General features: G+C 38.6%; 1 protein-coding gene across 5 annotated transcripts in view; it reads left to right on the top strand.

Moving 5' to 3' along the window:
* The window catches only part of CIB2 (calcium and integrin binding family member 2), a 41,162-nt gene extending 28,089 nt beyond the window's left edge, over positions 1–13,073 (top strand). For 2 of the 5 annotated variants that reach the window (XM_069025423.1, XM_069025425.1), the window contains exons 4-6: positions 5,863–6,010; positions 6,100–6,336; positions 11,936–13,073. In XM_069025423.1, coding sequence (XP_068881524.1) covers positions 5,863–6,010; positions 6,100–6,336; positions 11,936–11,949 — 399 coding nt within the window. In that variant the 3' untranslated portion in view covers positions 11,950–13,073. The remainder of the gene's footprint in view (positions 1–5,862; positions 6,011–6,099; positions 6,337–11,935) is intronic. The other 3 variants (XR_011154093.1, XR_011154094.1, XM_069025424.1) reach the window with 3 other exon arrangements.
* Positions 13,074–15,025: the final 1,952 nt, after the last annotated feature.

Below are 15,025 nucleotides of genomic sequence, written 5' to 3'. Positions count from 1 at the left end.
GATTCTGCTACAATAAAGAAAGGTCTTTACCTCATGCATTAATGTTTTGAGCCAGGTTTTTTGTGTTTCAAGGAAAAAAAATGCTGATGGTCATTCACTTTAATTGGTAATGAATTATTCACTAACTCCTGATTCTTAAAAGTTGAACATCGGGACAAGAAATAAATAAGTAAAGAAGGGAAAGGTACTTTAAGTTGATTAGGTCTACCATTACACTGAAGTTAACGGAGCTACTTTAGTCCATCAGTTTCATTGCAGTCTCTGTTCTCTAATTTTGGCAATCTTGGTTACACAGGCACCAGTCTAATATATTAACTTTGGGGCATCTGGACATCTGTGAGATTGAGTAATTAATATTGCAAAACTGTAGCCATGATATGGGCTGTTCAGTGTGGGATCAGTGAGAAAGCAAAAGTGATATTTTTTTCAAATTAAAAATTATTTCAGTCACATTATGCCTGTAATTTCCACAGAGCTGCAGGTGGCAATATAACCTGGTGCCAGACACCCCTGTGACTGGTAGCAGTGGGTGGGTGTCCATACCCACATCTCAAATTGTCTGCCTCTTCCCCCAGAGTGTGGGCTCTCTGTGGGTATTGCAGCGCTGAGCAGTCCTTCTCTCGGGAGTTGGGCAGCAAAGGGCTCCTGGAGGGGAACCATTTTTGTTTCACTCCCTTTACAGTCTGTTGCTTTCTGGGTTTTGGCTCACACAGGAACTTCATTGATCCTCGCAGGCTTTGTCATTAGCTGGGGAGTGAGAGAGGTAGTTCATAAATCCACTGCTGAAATGCGATGGGCAGCAGGCACAGGAATCAGACAGGAGACAGGAAGGACACAAAGGGAACAGTGACTCCATTGCACATTTCAGAACTAATGTTAGCACCCTATTTTTAGTAAGGTTAAACATGAATGCATGCAAGTTGCTTCAAAATAAAACTACTTCCTACAGTGTTAATAGGATGAGATTTTAGAAGTGATTTCAGTGAGTCTTCAGGTTCAAAGCTTTCCCTGTAATGGGAAATGACACCTGAGAGGGCAGGGTGCTATTCTTCCCAAGCCCCAGCCCTACTCTGGCCAATCTTTGGCTCTAGCTCATCTTAACATCCTTGGCTGCATTCTGTTAGCTGTTTCTAGTTATGATGGGATGTTTTACTCCCTTCTGACTACTCTCCTTGCTTCTCTGAAGTCCCTTTTTACCCAAGCATCTCAACTGTGTGTGCTCCAGGTGTCATAAGTGAGGGCTGTTTTCTCTCTGTTGAACACCAGACTTGTGCCTCCCTGAGGATCTGCAGCATAGTCTGTGCAGTTCCCTGACACAGTTAGGAATCAGTTCTTGTCACAATGCCTTATCTTCCCATGACGTACTGTTAAGTTCTGTAATATTCAAGCAATTCTGTATACAGCCAGAATCGTTCGTTATTTGGCTGTTGTGACTTCAGTAAAGAGTCAGTGCTGAGCTTGTGCTTCTGTCTTCTGACAGAATGAAATGGTCTTTGCTCTTAAGACATTAACATATCAATTTAGCTCTATCTTAGCCTTGGTTTCTGCAGGAGTTTCTTAAACAGTACCCTGCAGGCACTGCAGAGAAGTTTGATGACGTTAATATAATCACAGACACATAAAACGCAAGTTATTGATTTTGAGGAAGAAGAAAATTAAGAAAAAAACCCTGCAAAGAAACTTGCTTTTATCTGCTCCAGGAACAATTTGCTGTTGGATTTATTATACTTCCCTTCTAAAGCACCAGTCTTTCCTATGGAGCTTCGGTAATGAACAATTTAGCCATTTTTATATTAATGTTTGTCTAATAGCAGTTAATGTTTTGGGGTTTTTTTTAATAACTCCTGAAATTTGAGAAAGGTTAGCTTTTTACTGTTGCTGAAAAAGTCCTGATTAAAGCATCCAAAAGGATTTAGACTTTAAGTAGTCTGCAAAACAGACTGCTTTGTGCTTTGAGATATGTTCTCTAAAGTCAGTGGAGACTTACATTCAAATACAAAAGAGAATATCATCATTGTGTTTCTGTGGATGTGAAAATTAAGTAGCATTTTGTAATGACTCTCCAGTATCTCCAACCTAATTATTTTGGCCTATCTTCAAACTTCACTTGCAACCTTTTATTTCCAAAATGCAGCCAGCTTGTGGGAATAGGACTGGATGCTTGAAATTAATGCCTGAAGCTACAAAACAGATAAGGCGAAAGGCCACTGAAGTGCTTTCCTAGAGTCTGGGATGGAAACTAGAGGACAGGGAAATATAACAGGTGATTTAGCTGCAATCTCAGGAATAAACTGTCTAATAGTTTGTTAGAAAACAAATGGTTGTGTTTTCTTGTAAGGTGTTATAAGTCTATATGTTGGAATAGATGCTGTGTGAGATTTTAAAATGCACAGAAACACAACTATCTGAGTAAAAGAAGTATTCCTTACAAAGATGGATGGTACAACATCAATCTGCAAAACAGCAGAGTTGTTTTTCAGTTATAGCAATTTATTATTGCAACCCTAGGGTATATCACTGTGTCTCGCAGCCGTAGGGAGGAGGAGGAGGAGAGAAGATCCAGTAGGCAGGAATTGTGCAGCAAGATTGATTTATTTAATTATTTTACAAACTCTTCTATAGACTTTTTCTTCATAGTCTAATTGGACAAAGGATCAGCCACCCCTTGGGGTGATTGGCTAAAATCCTAAAACATCCATTGTCAAAATATTTTTCTACTGTACCATAAACAAGACTTTTCGAGGTTGCGGGTGATTGGTTGTTTACATAACTCTGCTGCCTCCTCTGTGAGAGAGAAAAGTCTCTCACGGACTTAGAAAATAGCAAGAAAATCCTTGCTAGCAGCATTTTTGTATCTACAGCAATTCTTTATTGTTTCTGTCTCCTCTCTCATTTTTATCGTGAAAGCACAGTAAAAGATTTTTAAGACAAGTGTAAGTTTCTAGTTTTAAAAGGATTCTTTTTTCAACAATTAGTGCTTATGGGAAAGCAACCTAGGAAAGAACAATATCATTTTCTTCTTTGCTCCCTCCCCCCATGGCTCTTCCTTTAAATATGATGGAACCCTAATCTATGCTCTTTAGAGTAGAGGTAATGAAATTACAGAAAGGATGTGAAAAGTATCTGTGAAGGTAAGCTAATACTTTCCATTGTGTAAGCCACAGATATACTGCCTGAAGACACATAATATGAGAAAGTTAAAGGAAAGAAATCAATATGAGGAAAGATTTTATTTTTCATTTTGGTTTTAGAGATCCATTTGGCAAAGAGTTACTTAAGAAGTATGCTTAGGTCCATTTAATTCATTCTTAATTTTCATCTGTATTTTCAAGATCTCCAACATGCCAAATAAATAACTCATCTTATGCAACTGCAATATGGTTATTGAGTCAGTGAGATCCTGCCCTAGCCTTTCTAACGCACAAAGTCCTGGGCTTGATATTCACTGCTGATAGGGATATTTGCATCTGTGTGCACCTGGTTGGTTACCCAATGCTGCCTCTAAGATGTCAGTTTACTACTGTTACCATGCCACTTCCTTCTGTTTGGGTTTGTTCCAAAGAAAGCTATACAGCATTTTAGAAATGAAAAATAAATTTCTAACATGTTTTTATGTCCATTCTGATATTTGGCATTCTCAAATATTAAACATATAACACACCATTTCTGTGTGCTTTCAGGAAGAAAATGGGCCTTTTCATATTTTCAGCCCAAATGAATCTTACTTTGGCTTATTTTTAAACTGGCAGCTTGAAACGATAGAACCAATTGTTCTTGCCTGCATGTCTCTGTGTGTGTATCTCACAAACAGGTACACGTGTATCCTACAAACAGGTAAATGTATATTCCACAAACATTTCCAGGCATTTAAGTGAGATACTTTAACCAGAGCAGTATCCACAGATGCACACCAGTTGTACCTACACATCATTCATGAGACATGAGTGATTACTGCATATCCTTTTACAGTGAGGTTCTCTCAGCCATTTGCCTGGTTCTGGGGTGTTGTTTTTCATTCTGAGGCTCTGGAGAGATGTGCCCCTGCTGTTTTTTGAGGCAGCTGTCTTTTTATTTTCAGGAACCCCTCTTTTCTCTTCTATTTTTGTTTCATCTGGCCTGGTTTTGTCTTCATCTGAACAGTGAACTTATTAATCTCCTATTCTTTGAAATCTTTACGTCTGTTCTCTGTCATGGAATTTCTTCAGTCATCAAACCCTGCAGGAGAATTTGTATTTAGTATTGACTACTTTAATGGGCTGTCATTTGAGCCTAGGGCTCTGTGATCCCTACTTCACCTGTCCATTAAAACAGTCTTGTTCCTGGCCATTATTTTTTCAGTCTCCACAGTTATGCCAAAAATGTATTCTATAGATGCTTTTGTTCTGTGGGATATGCCCAGCCCTTGCCCTGGAGGGATCTCTGCTGAGACAAGAGATTTCACAATCACCCAGCAGGACTCCCTGAAAAGGCAGCCACTTCTTGGGTCATGGCGAGGAAAAGTGGACCCACAATCCTTTGACAGACACTATGCAGATCTTTCTGTAACCCATTGGTCTGTCCCAGACCCTCTGTAACCCATTGGTCCCGTACTGATCCCCTGTATCCCTATAAAAGGAAGCCCCCTGGCTCTGTGGGAGAGAGAGCTCGTCCCTGGCTTTCCCCTTTGCCGGAGGGGACCTACAATAAAGCTACCTCTGTGCGGAACCAGCCACACGGGCCTTCTCGTCTCTCTCTGGTCTGGTTTGGCCTGGAGGCTGCCCTGCAGAGCTGAGCTGGAATCACGAGCTGAGAATCACTAAAGAGCTGACAGCCTCTGCAAGGGCCCTCCTGCCAGCAGCTGAGGGAAGACACCGGGCCTCGGGAAGGCGATCCCTTTCGGGACCATCTCTCCGGACTGGTCACCTCTTCCTGGGTCAGAGCCACTGACCCTACCACCAGCTGTAATATTGTTCTATGTGTGAATTATCAAGAAAGAATTCAAGTAAACTGAAAAATAACATTTTCTGGTCATTTGTCTCTCAAATACAGCTGGTTTTTGAAATTTCATTTAAAATAATTGGATGGTTTATGAATACCTGTTGGGTAATTAAAGTTACAGGAAAAAAAAAAGAAATTAAATGGATATATGATTGAACTTCTGAGCTTTCACAGTACTTCTCATTTTAAAGCCAAACAAAATGCTGTATGCATATTAAAAATAGTGAACTTGATATGCACCACAACAGCTACTTATATTTATGGATCAATATGTTAATCAGTGTCTTGGCTTCAGATAAGATCTGTAGCACAGCTTTGATGAGATGCTGCTCACAGCCCAAGTGATGCTTGTGTTCTGTTCCTGTTCAACTGAACTGAATTGATTTTCAGAGTTTTATAGATACAGTTACAAATTAGTGTTAGGCTTTTTACATCGCTGTGAGAAAGATGTTGGGTTTTTACTATAAAAACATTTGGTTTGGCTTTCGGAGTAAAAAAGCAGCTTCTCTTAAGCTTGCTTGCTTGTATGCTTGCTTGTGTTGTTTTAGAATATTGTTGTATTCTAGGGTGCTAGAAATGATCTCAGGATCATCTCCTGTGGAGGTTAAATTTCATTTAAATCTCTGGAATTTTTTGTAGTCCAACCACAGGTTGGACATTGATGTGTATCAGAGAAAATAAAAGGCCAGAAGTGCTACTATGCAGCAGCAAGGACTGCTGAAACTTCCTGCTGAAGCATACAAATGTAAATTTTCTGATGCATTTTTGGGGAAAAAAAAGAAAAAGTTGTCTTCAAAGAGCCAACCATGCAATTAAATATTCATTATCAGGGAGTCTGCAGGTTTTTTTATCTTCCAAATACCAATCTATATATGTCTTTCACAGGAGAATCCCTTCAAAGAAAGGATTGTGGAGTCTTTCTCAGAAGATGGAGAGGGGAGCCTGAGCTTCAATGACTTTGTGGATATGTTCTCCGTGCTCAGTGAAATGGCTCCCCGAGAGCTTAAAGCAATCTATGCCTTTAAGATCTATGGTACTGTATGGGGGTGCTCTGGTGTGCTTTTTGTGTTTGGAGTAAAACAAGTAGGACTCTTGGTGATCTTTGGTTCTTCTGTTGTTTAGATTTTAACACAGATAACTTCATTTGTAAAGCAGACTTGGAAAAAACCCTCAATAAGCTGACCCGTGAAGAGCTGACAGCAGAGGAAATCACTCTGGTTTGTGAGAAAGTGATAGAAGAAGCTGACATGGATGGTGATGGGAAATTAGGATTTGCAGATTTTGAAAACATGATTTCCAAGGCACCGGACTTCCTCAGGTATTATTTTAAGAAAAAGGGAGTCTCTTGCATACTTCCAGGTATTTTTCTAGGATATCACTGTGCAGTCTAATAGAAGAAGTGTTAGACATAAGTATTTTACTAGAGATCTGACTAGGGGATGACGTCTTACCTAACTCAGTTTACTTTTATAGGGCATATTCCAGTTCTCTCCTAATTTAAGACTAAGAACTCAATGACTTTTAATTATCACCTTCCTTGCCTCTCCACCCCTGTTGCTGTGGTTCAGGAAAATACTTTGATCTCTTATCAGCTCAAATTCATTTTTTTCTTAAGCCCATAGCAAGGATCCCAGCTGTCTGCATAGGAATGTGTGTAAATATTGTATACATGTTACAAATATACATGGAAACACATTGATCTGTTTGATCTGAGAGAGTGAGAGTGGTTTTTGAAGAACTTTAAAGTGTCCTGCAGAACACAGAATAGTATTTCTTTCATGAATGAAGTTTCTGAGAAAAGACGTTAAAGGGTTTGACAATGAAGCAGGAGCCCATGATTCCTGTGAACCTTGAGAAACATCAGCTTCTGGAAAGGAGACGCTCAAAGTTAATGTGAAAGTCTTTTATACATTTCAGGTGTTCCTTGACTAATCAAGTGTATCAATGGAAACCCGTTTAGAACAAGATACACATCATCATTATGGTGAGGCTCAGCTCAGTAGGTATTCTAGTATTTTGTTTACAGATATTTGCAGCTAAGAAAACATTTCCTTTATACTGCTGTTTGTGTAGAAGCTGCTGGGGTCAGGTAGAGTTTCCCTTAATCAATCAAAAGGCTCTGCTGCACCTACAAATCCAGTAGAGAACAGTGATCAAATGTGAAGAATTGAAGGCAGATCTGAAGATTCAGCAGAAGCTGCAATTTCAGAAGTTTCCTGTGCCATGACTGACTTTACTGCTGTGTTGTAGAGGCTTGCAAACTGCTGACTGAGAATTCCAAGCTGAGGATGCTGTGCAGTCCAGTCATTTCCTGAGAAAGTTGCAGAGAGGAATGTTTGCCAGTGGAATGACTGTCACAATTATTCTTCTTTTCCAGTTTTGTGATGTTTTGAGAAGATGAGGAAATGAGTCAAAATCACTGAGTGTTTTCCCACTGATTTAGCCACTGCTCTGGGTATTCATCAAGGCAAGATGATGAGTAAAAAGTGGGATGAACTGAGATGTGAAGTACTATAGATTAGGTAAGAGAAAGTGGAAAGTACCAACGAAATCAAAGGATGAGGCTACCAAGGGTTGGAAGACTGAGCATCCAGTTGCTCAGTTTAAACACACATACTTGGATCCATGTTTGTGACAAGATACCTTCCTTCATGTCTGAGATGGCAATGTGCATGTTTAAGGCAGATGTTTTGCATCCCTGGCTTCAAGAGGAATCATATCTTCCCCCTCTTTTCAGGCTCAGGAGTTTAGCTGGGTCATGGAATTCATCTCTGAAGTCCTCAGGCCTAAGAGCTCCTGATGACATAAAAAAGGGTCTCCTTCCACCTCCTAACCAAAATACTGGTTTAGAGCCTCTGACCAGGCAGCTTCTATATAACAGCAGCTTCTATGGGGATAACAGTATAAAGAAAACCATTTCTTAGCTGGAAATATACGTAAAGAAAATACTAGAATCTCTGAAGAATCTGATGCTTCTCATGGTTCAGCAACATGTGTCTTTGAAGCTATATTGGAAAATGAGAGTGTAATGAAAAAAAGTCTCAGAGTTGAGAAGAGAATGTGTAGGTTCTCTAGCTTGGTTTCTGTTTTAAACAGTTAACAGCTGCAGGAAAAGAAAGTGACAGGATCATGAGACTACTTTTATCCAAACCGATCTATATGGAAGATTTGATACGTCTGCCTTACTGTGGTTTACTGTTCATTTTGCCTGTAAAGGTATTTTATTTTTTTAGGACATTGTTAGTCCTATTTTTTCTGTATGCAGTGCATCACAGACTGACATATTTGTTAGTACTGAACTTCGTGTTCTGAGGAACTTATTCTAATTTTTAAAATACTGTGTAAATGTTGCATTCTAAAGAGAGAGAGTGATTTGACTTTTGGAATGGATTCATTGAAGTTTATTGCCACAATAGGTACACCAAAGTCTGACTGGGACTGAACCTAAACAAGCACTCTGTGGCAATAGCCAGTGCCTGCCAGCATGTGACAGACTTTGTGACATGGGACAAGAGTGCAATTCCTGTAGCTGATCTCTCACTACAAAAAACCCAGTTCCTGTTCATGAAGTTTGATTGTGCCGTAACAGTCTCAGACACATTACCTATTCAGTTACTGAAACAATGCTTTCTTATATCTTTGTGAATTAATCTCCAGCTCTATTCCTGGCCTCTCATGTTCTTCTCTTCTGAGTCTTCAGCTGTAATGGCTGTCTTAAGTGATAGTCTAGGGCTGTGTGCAGCCAAAGGGCAGGCAGGGCTGTGCAGCTTCACTGTGTAATCTAATACAGAGCATGCAAAGCACAGGAAGTGTCTTAATAGCAGACCTGTCACCAACCCTATATGTCAGTGGTAAACTGAACTAGCTTCTTACTATTGCAAAAATATATAAAAATATGTTTTCAACTACAATAAATTGTCCACTTGAAATCTTAAGCAGACATGTGGAAGAAATACCAACCCAGCAGTGTCCAGAGACAGTCACAATTTCATTTGTTTTTGCATATCTCCACTTTTTGTGCTCAGTTGAATGCACTCCAGAATTTAAATTCAAGGAAGCACAAGAGTCTAATGATTTACACTCCCAGCCGCTTAGCAGCTGTTAAAATAGAACACCTAGGAACCAAAGCAATAGCCACATTGAAAATGATTGCCAGTGAGCAATTGGAAATGCTGAGTAATTGCAGTTTGCAGGGATTTTGCTGTGAAGCCTTGGACAGTCAATATTTCTGAATATCTGATCCCAGAATACCCTCCTGTCACCTGGTATGTGAGCCTTTTGAAAATGCTGAATAACTTACAAGGCCCCGGATGATTTTTTTCTGTAGTAAAGGATTTCTTACTCTGTTTTTTTCCTTTTCTCCCCACCAAAGCCATCTCTTCATATTGTAAAAGGAGGAAATGTAGGATTCCAGGCAGTTAAGTTTTACCCCTGGCTCTGCCATTGCTTGAGCAGGTGATCTGTACAAAGCCATAGAATGCTTTGTTCTCTCTCCTCCCTTACATAGGACTAGTGCTCACCCAACTTGTGACAAACATTGAGAACTTTAATCCAGCTGTAAATTATCATCATCATTAACATGAGATTGGAAGTTGCTGAGGAGGAATACCTTCTTTACTCTGTGGAAAACCTTTGAAGGCCAGATTCTTATAGCAATGTGCACTCAGGTTTTAAAGCACTATTTTTACACACGTTGGGGTTCTTTTAAGCTGTCAAATTATCATGCCTACTTAACATACACAGCAGGCGTTAACTTTGGCACCATGATCCAGACTTTGACCTGGTATGAGTTGAAATTCATCCGCTCTACATTGACTGATTTTTCTTATCGCTCCTTTCTCAAACCTTTACTTAATGACCCTGTGTAGGTTTAATCTCCTACAGACATCCTTTGCCAGTTTTGTGCTGCTGTCAGGCAAATGAAGATGCAGTAAAGTCTGTTGCTTGATTTGCACTGCTGTCGTTGAGGAATTTTTTCCAGACTAGAAGAAAACACTGTTAATCATTAACCAGGGAAGATCTATGCAGCTGGCTGTTATCCCAGAAGCTGGACTAAGCTGTAAATGATAATGACAGTTACTAGTTCAGAAAATTTGATCCCAGTAGTTTTATTTCACTCAAAATTGTTATCATTAAGAAGCTGCTTGTAGTTTAATGGAAGCACTGGCAGTTTGAGCTGGCACTAGCTGAGTGTTCTGTTCTACAAGACTGGTTACGTTTTCCACAGGAAATTGTTTTATAAATCATCCTGGAAGTTTCAGCTTATTTGAATGCCTGAGGGTGAAGCATGCTGTAACAGTATGTAATGGGGTTTGAGAGGAATATGGCATCAGTAATACCTGGGAGCTGCCAGAACTAGACAGGGAAACAACACATTAAACAAGATCATGGCATTGGAAATGCAGCATTTCTGAAATCTTTGTGGGCCTCTGCCCATACACCAGTTCATGTTGTGACTCCAATCCTACCAAATGCTGAAGTAAAGGAAGGTCCCTTATAGGGAATGTGCATCTCATGAGACTGTCCCAACATACAGATTAATTAGTTCTTAAGGACTAATAGTAGAACTGGCGACTAACTGGCAAGAGATGCTTAGCAATGAAATAGTGGAAGGAAATAATTTTTGTCAGTATTTTTCACAGAGTATTTCAGCTGCTTCTTAGTAAAAAGGTGAATCTTCAAAGGCCAAAGTGACACTCTGATAAAAAAATAGAATCTTTTAATCTGAACAGCTTGCTGTTCAGATTACACACTATGAATAAAGGAGAAATATTTTTCTATCTGTATGGTTGTACACTAAAAGTTTCAACGGAAATTTTGGATATTCAAAATAGAAATAGATTTCCATTTAGGTGGATTTTGATGGATTTTTTTGAGGAGTCATGTCTCAAATATTTTCACATACAATGTTATGGATTTTTAGCTCCTAGATATTACCTGTATGGGTGTTATTTTTTTAAGAGCTTGGATTAATATAGTCCCTAGACATTTCTTGAATTGTGAACAAGATATTTATAATTCTTTTACTTAAAAAACCTTAGTGCTAGTAAACTATTTGCATCACTGTCTGCTTTCTCTCACAGTACTTAGGCTGGTGTGCCAGGCTGCTATACAGCATATCTTTTACTGTCACACAGATTGAATAAATTCCTGGAGACAAAGGTCCCTACGGTGAATATGAAATTTTATCTCCTCCAAATACACACCACAAGTTTCCTTTAGTGAATTTCTGATTCAAATCTAATAGCTCTAATTAAGTTAGAGTATTCTTTTGGTAAAACAAAATCCAAAAAGAGTGCATCCAGAACCCTTCAGCCTCTCAAATGTTCCAAAAATGTTTTCTTTCAGAGTAGGCAACAAAATTACAGAATTTACATACAAAAATACATAATAGTCTCTTCTCATTTTAGTCACTCAAGAAAGAAACTTACAGTTGATACTGTCATGACAGAGAACAGAGCTTGCTGCCTATAGGCAGTGAGGTTTCAGCACACCCTCTTTAAATTGTCTCTCCCTGTCCTTCTGAGATGCTCAGGAGCTCTTCTGAAGACTGGTGGCAGTTGTAAGACATTCTGCTTGCCTGTATCACAGAGCAAATAGAGGATAACAATCAGGATCTCTTTGTCCCAACAAGAGAAAAAACTTTACCTGCCTAATTTGTCTTGTTTAGAACCCAAGTGCTGTGCCATAGCAAAAGTACCATTGGGAAACATTTAGCTCTACTCAACATCCAATAAATTGGGCAATTTACACCTGATTTAATCCGGTATTGAGCTTGGCCCCTGAGCTAAAATTTTCAGAAGATGAAATTTTCTCGCATGAAATTTAAGTCTTCTCAAAGTGTGAAGAAAAAAGTAAAATTTTTTTACACAACATCTTCCTTTGTGTACTTAAAGGAAAATGTTGTGCATAGTGACAGATGTGTTTGTATGTCTTAATATTTTTCTTTCTTTTGCAGTACTTTCCACATAAGAATCTGAAGATGTTTCTGGCAGTCCAGCCTTTCTGAATCTCAGGCACTCCAGGGCCTTTGGCCCTCTAATGAGGGCTTCTTAGAACTTAGAAGAAAGTACTGAAATAATTCTGGTCCACAAAGAGACAGGAGCATCATGTGATCTACTGGAACAGTCACATTTTTATCTTCACTGCTGGCCAAGCACTCTAGCAAAGATGGTTGGTTGTTGGATTGTGGTTTTTCTTTTCCCCTCCCCCCTTTTTTAACAGTCAGAATCAGAATATTATTAAAGGTATTTCAACATAGTTTTTATATTTATGAATATTTAATACTGCTCTTAAAAGTGCAAAAAAAAACCCAAAAAAAGATTGAGAGAAAGATTAGCTTTGGTGTGTTTTCCAAGAGTATTTGAAAGAAAGCATGGGCCTTAAATAATGAGATGCCTCTATCACTGTGTCGTACAGCTGGGGATCTTGCATGGAAAATATCTGAGGTGAAAGAACTGCAGTCAAGATCAAGCTCCCGGTGTTGAAGACAACCACAGCCCAGGTTTGCCTTTCAGCCACCGAAATGGCAACTGCTGGGTTTGGTGCTTACCTTCAACCAATATTTTATGGATTGTTGAGTCCTTATAAAACTTGAAATATTTGCCTTTTGTATATGATAACTGCATATGTGATTCATTTCTTCCCAAGATAAATGTTCAAATTGTGTCCTTATTCTCCAAGGGGCTCCTGCATTTTACTCATTCTATGGGCTGATAATGTTGAATGGAGGAACACAGTCATCTGTAACTCATGAAGAAGTTGAAGAAGCACAGAACTACTATTAAGGACATGAAAAGACATTTTCTTTCTAAACAAGCTATGCAATCTCTCCCATAAAATGCATGAATGCAGTTCTATGTTTCTTTTTCCCCTCCAGCTGGAAATCAGCTAGATCTTTTTTTTTTTTTTTTTTTTTTTTTTTTTTTTTACTTCCAGTATTGTTTAGGTACTGGGGCCTGAAGACAATCATATGTGTATTAATTACTGTTCTAACAGTCAACAGAAGGGCTCTGTCACTTACATGGCTTCTGTATCAAAGTCATCACAATTAAAACTTTTGAAGCATTCTGTTGTGCTTTGAGAATTTTTAGGCTGACCACAAACTAATTTCCTTTCTGATCATTTTTCCAATTACTATAAAGTTAAATCTTTCAAAGGATGAAATGTGTTATATAGAAAGTTGTTAAAGTAGAGAACCTAACCCTTTTATCAATTCTGTAGGGATGGAGATGCTTATCTACCTTGGAAACTCTTCTGTGTGGTGAGCTTGCAGGGCAGCTTGCTGTTCAGATTACACACTATGAATAAAGAAGAAATATTTCTCTAGCTGTATGATTGTACAGTAAAAGTTTCAATGGAAATTTTGGATATTCAAGGTATACAGCACAGTGAAAATGACACTTGCATGTTAGTAATAACATTTATTTTTAATATATATCTTAGACCAATCATGTTCAGTGATGTTTATGGCATTTTAATGCTTCCTCCTACTGATTTCTGTTTGGATAAAGGAATTAAAAACGGAATTCCCTTACCCAAGTTAAAATTAACAGAAGTCAATTCTACTATTCAGTTCTGATTGAGTAAAAAGAGATTCAAGCCTCTTTTTCATTTTGAGCAGATTGTTAGATATATTGGCTGATTCAAACTATCTGCAGGACATTGGTATTAAGGGATATTATGTTAAAATAACTTCGTATTAATTGAAGTATCAACCTAATTTTTATTAAATTTATTTCAAGAGAGACATTTAATCCTGGAAGCATTGGGAGGTGTGTAGGAGGATGTGATTAGGATGTATTGTAAAATACCAGGTTGCAAGATTCTGGATCAGATTATCCAGACAAAAAGGATCTGGTGCTGATGACATAGGTCAGTTCCTTTTGACATCGACCTTCTTCTGTGTTTTAAGATTGTTATTAGTTAAAATTCCTGGTTTTCCGACACCGTATGTCATTCCTTGGTTGCATCATACTCCCCTCTAAAAGGAAGAGTTGCCTTGGAATGTGCTCACTGTGTTGTTTTCCTGTGTCCTCCCTGACCTAAATGTCACAAAGCAGTTAAGAGACACTTGAGCTTGCAGCCAGATGTTTGACCTTGGAGTCATCCACCTGAGTTGAGAAACAAAGAGAAAAAGAAATTAGGAGCACATTGTGAAGAAATGTTCCTATCCATAGAGACGAGTTCTTGCAGAATACTGCAGACACAAATGTGTGCAGCTGTCCTAACTGCCTTTATTTTTTTGACTTACGTTCATGTCCTGTAACAAAAACCAGAGCAACATTGTGTGTTCCCGTCCGTGCACTAAATACTTCAGCACTGCCTAGTGGTGGGTGAGCAGTTACAGCACCTGATGGCAAAGGTAAGGGATAGATTTCTGAAGAGCTTTGTATTTCCGCTTTCTTAGTTGTCTGTAGTTGGATGTCTTGTGATTGAAAGTTTTCTCACAGCAAGGCTGTTGACTGAGTAGTTCAGCATGATGCAAATTTAATCCTGTCAGGACGTACCAAACCAGCTGGCTTTTGGCAATTTTATTACTGGCACAATCTAACAGATTCTCTAGCAAGTGTGTCTTCAACCAGCCTTACTTGAAAAGAACTATCCGGCCACGTGAAAAGAAACTGAACCAGTAAAGGAGATATAGATTTAAAACAGTTTTGGATTTGGCCGAAAAGCATTTTGAATTGCAGAAAAGTGTTAAATGTGAACAGACATTACTATATTCCTTCAAAAATGGACAAAGAAAAATGAAAACCATTATCTAAAGCCTCTATTAAAATAGCTCTAGCTGTGTGTTCCCTCTCCTTTATATACAGTTAAAGCATCTTGGGGACAAAATGAGTTGTGAAAGTAACTAAAACAGTATCAAAAAGTAAGAAATAACTTGTTTATTTTAATTGTTGTTTTAAGGAAATACTGTAAGGCAAGATTTGCAACAGCCTTCAGGCCAAAATCTGATCTGCATTACTTCCACATTAATCTCCAGTAACTGCTGACTTCAGTGGAATTAACTCATGTCTGTAATTGGATCTGTGTTGGGGAAAGT

Source organism: Aphelocoma coerulescens, chromosome 10 (assembly GCF_041296385.1).
Source record: "Aphelocoma coerulescens isolate FSJ_1873_10779 chromosome 10, UR_Acoe_1.0, whole genome shotgun sequence".
Classification (NCBI taxonomy): Eukaryota; Metazoa; Chordata; class Aves; order Passeriformes; family Corvidae; genus Aphelocoma; species Aphelocoma coerulescens.
Note: the sequence above shows the minus strand (reverse complement) of the source record. Positions and strands in the feature narration are given on the sequence as shown.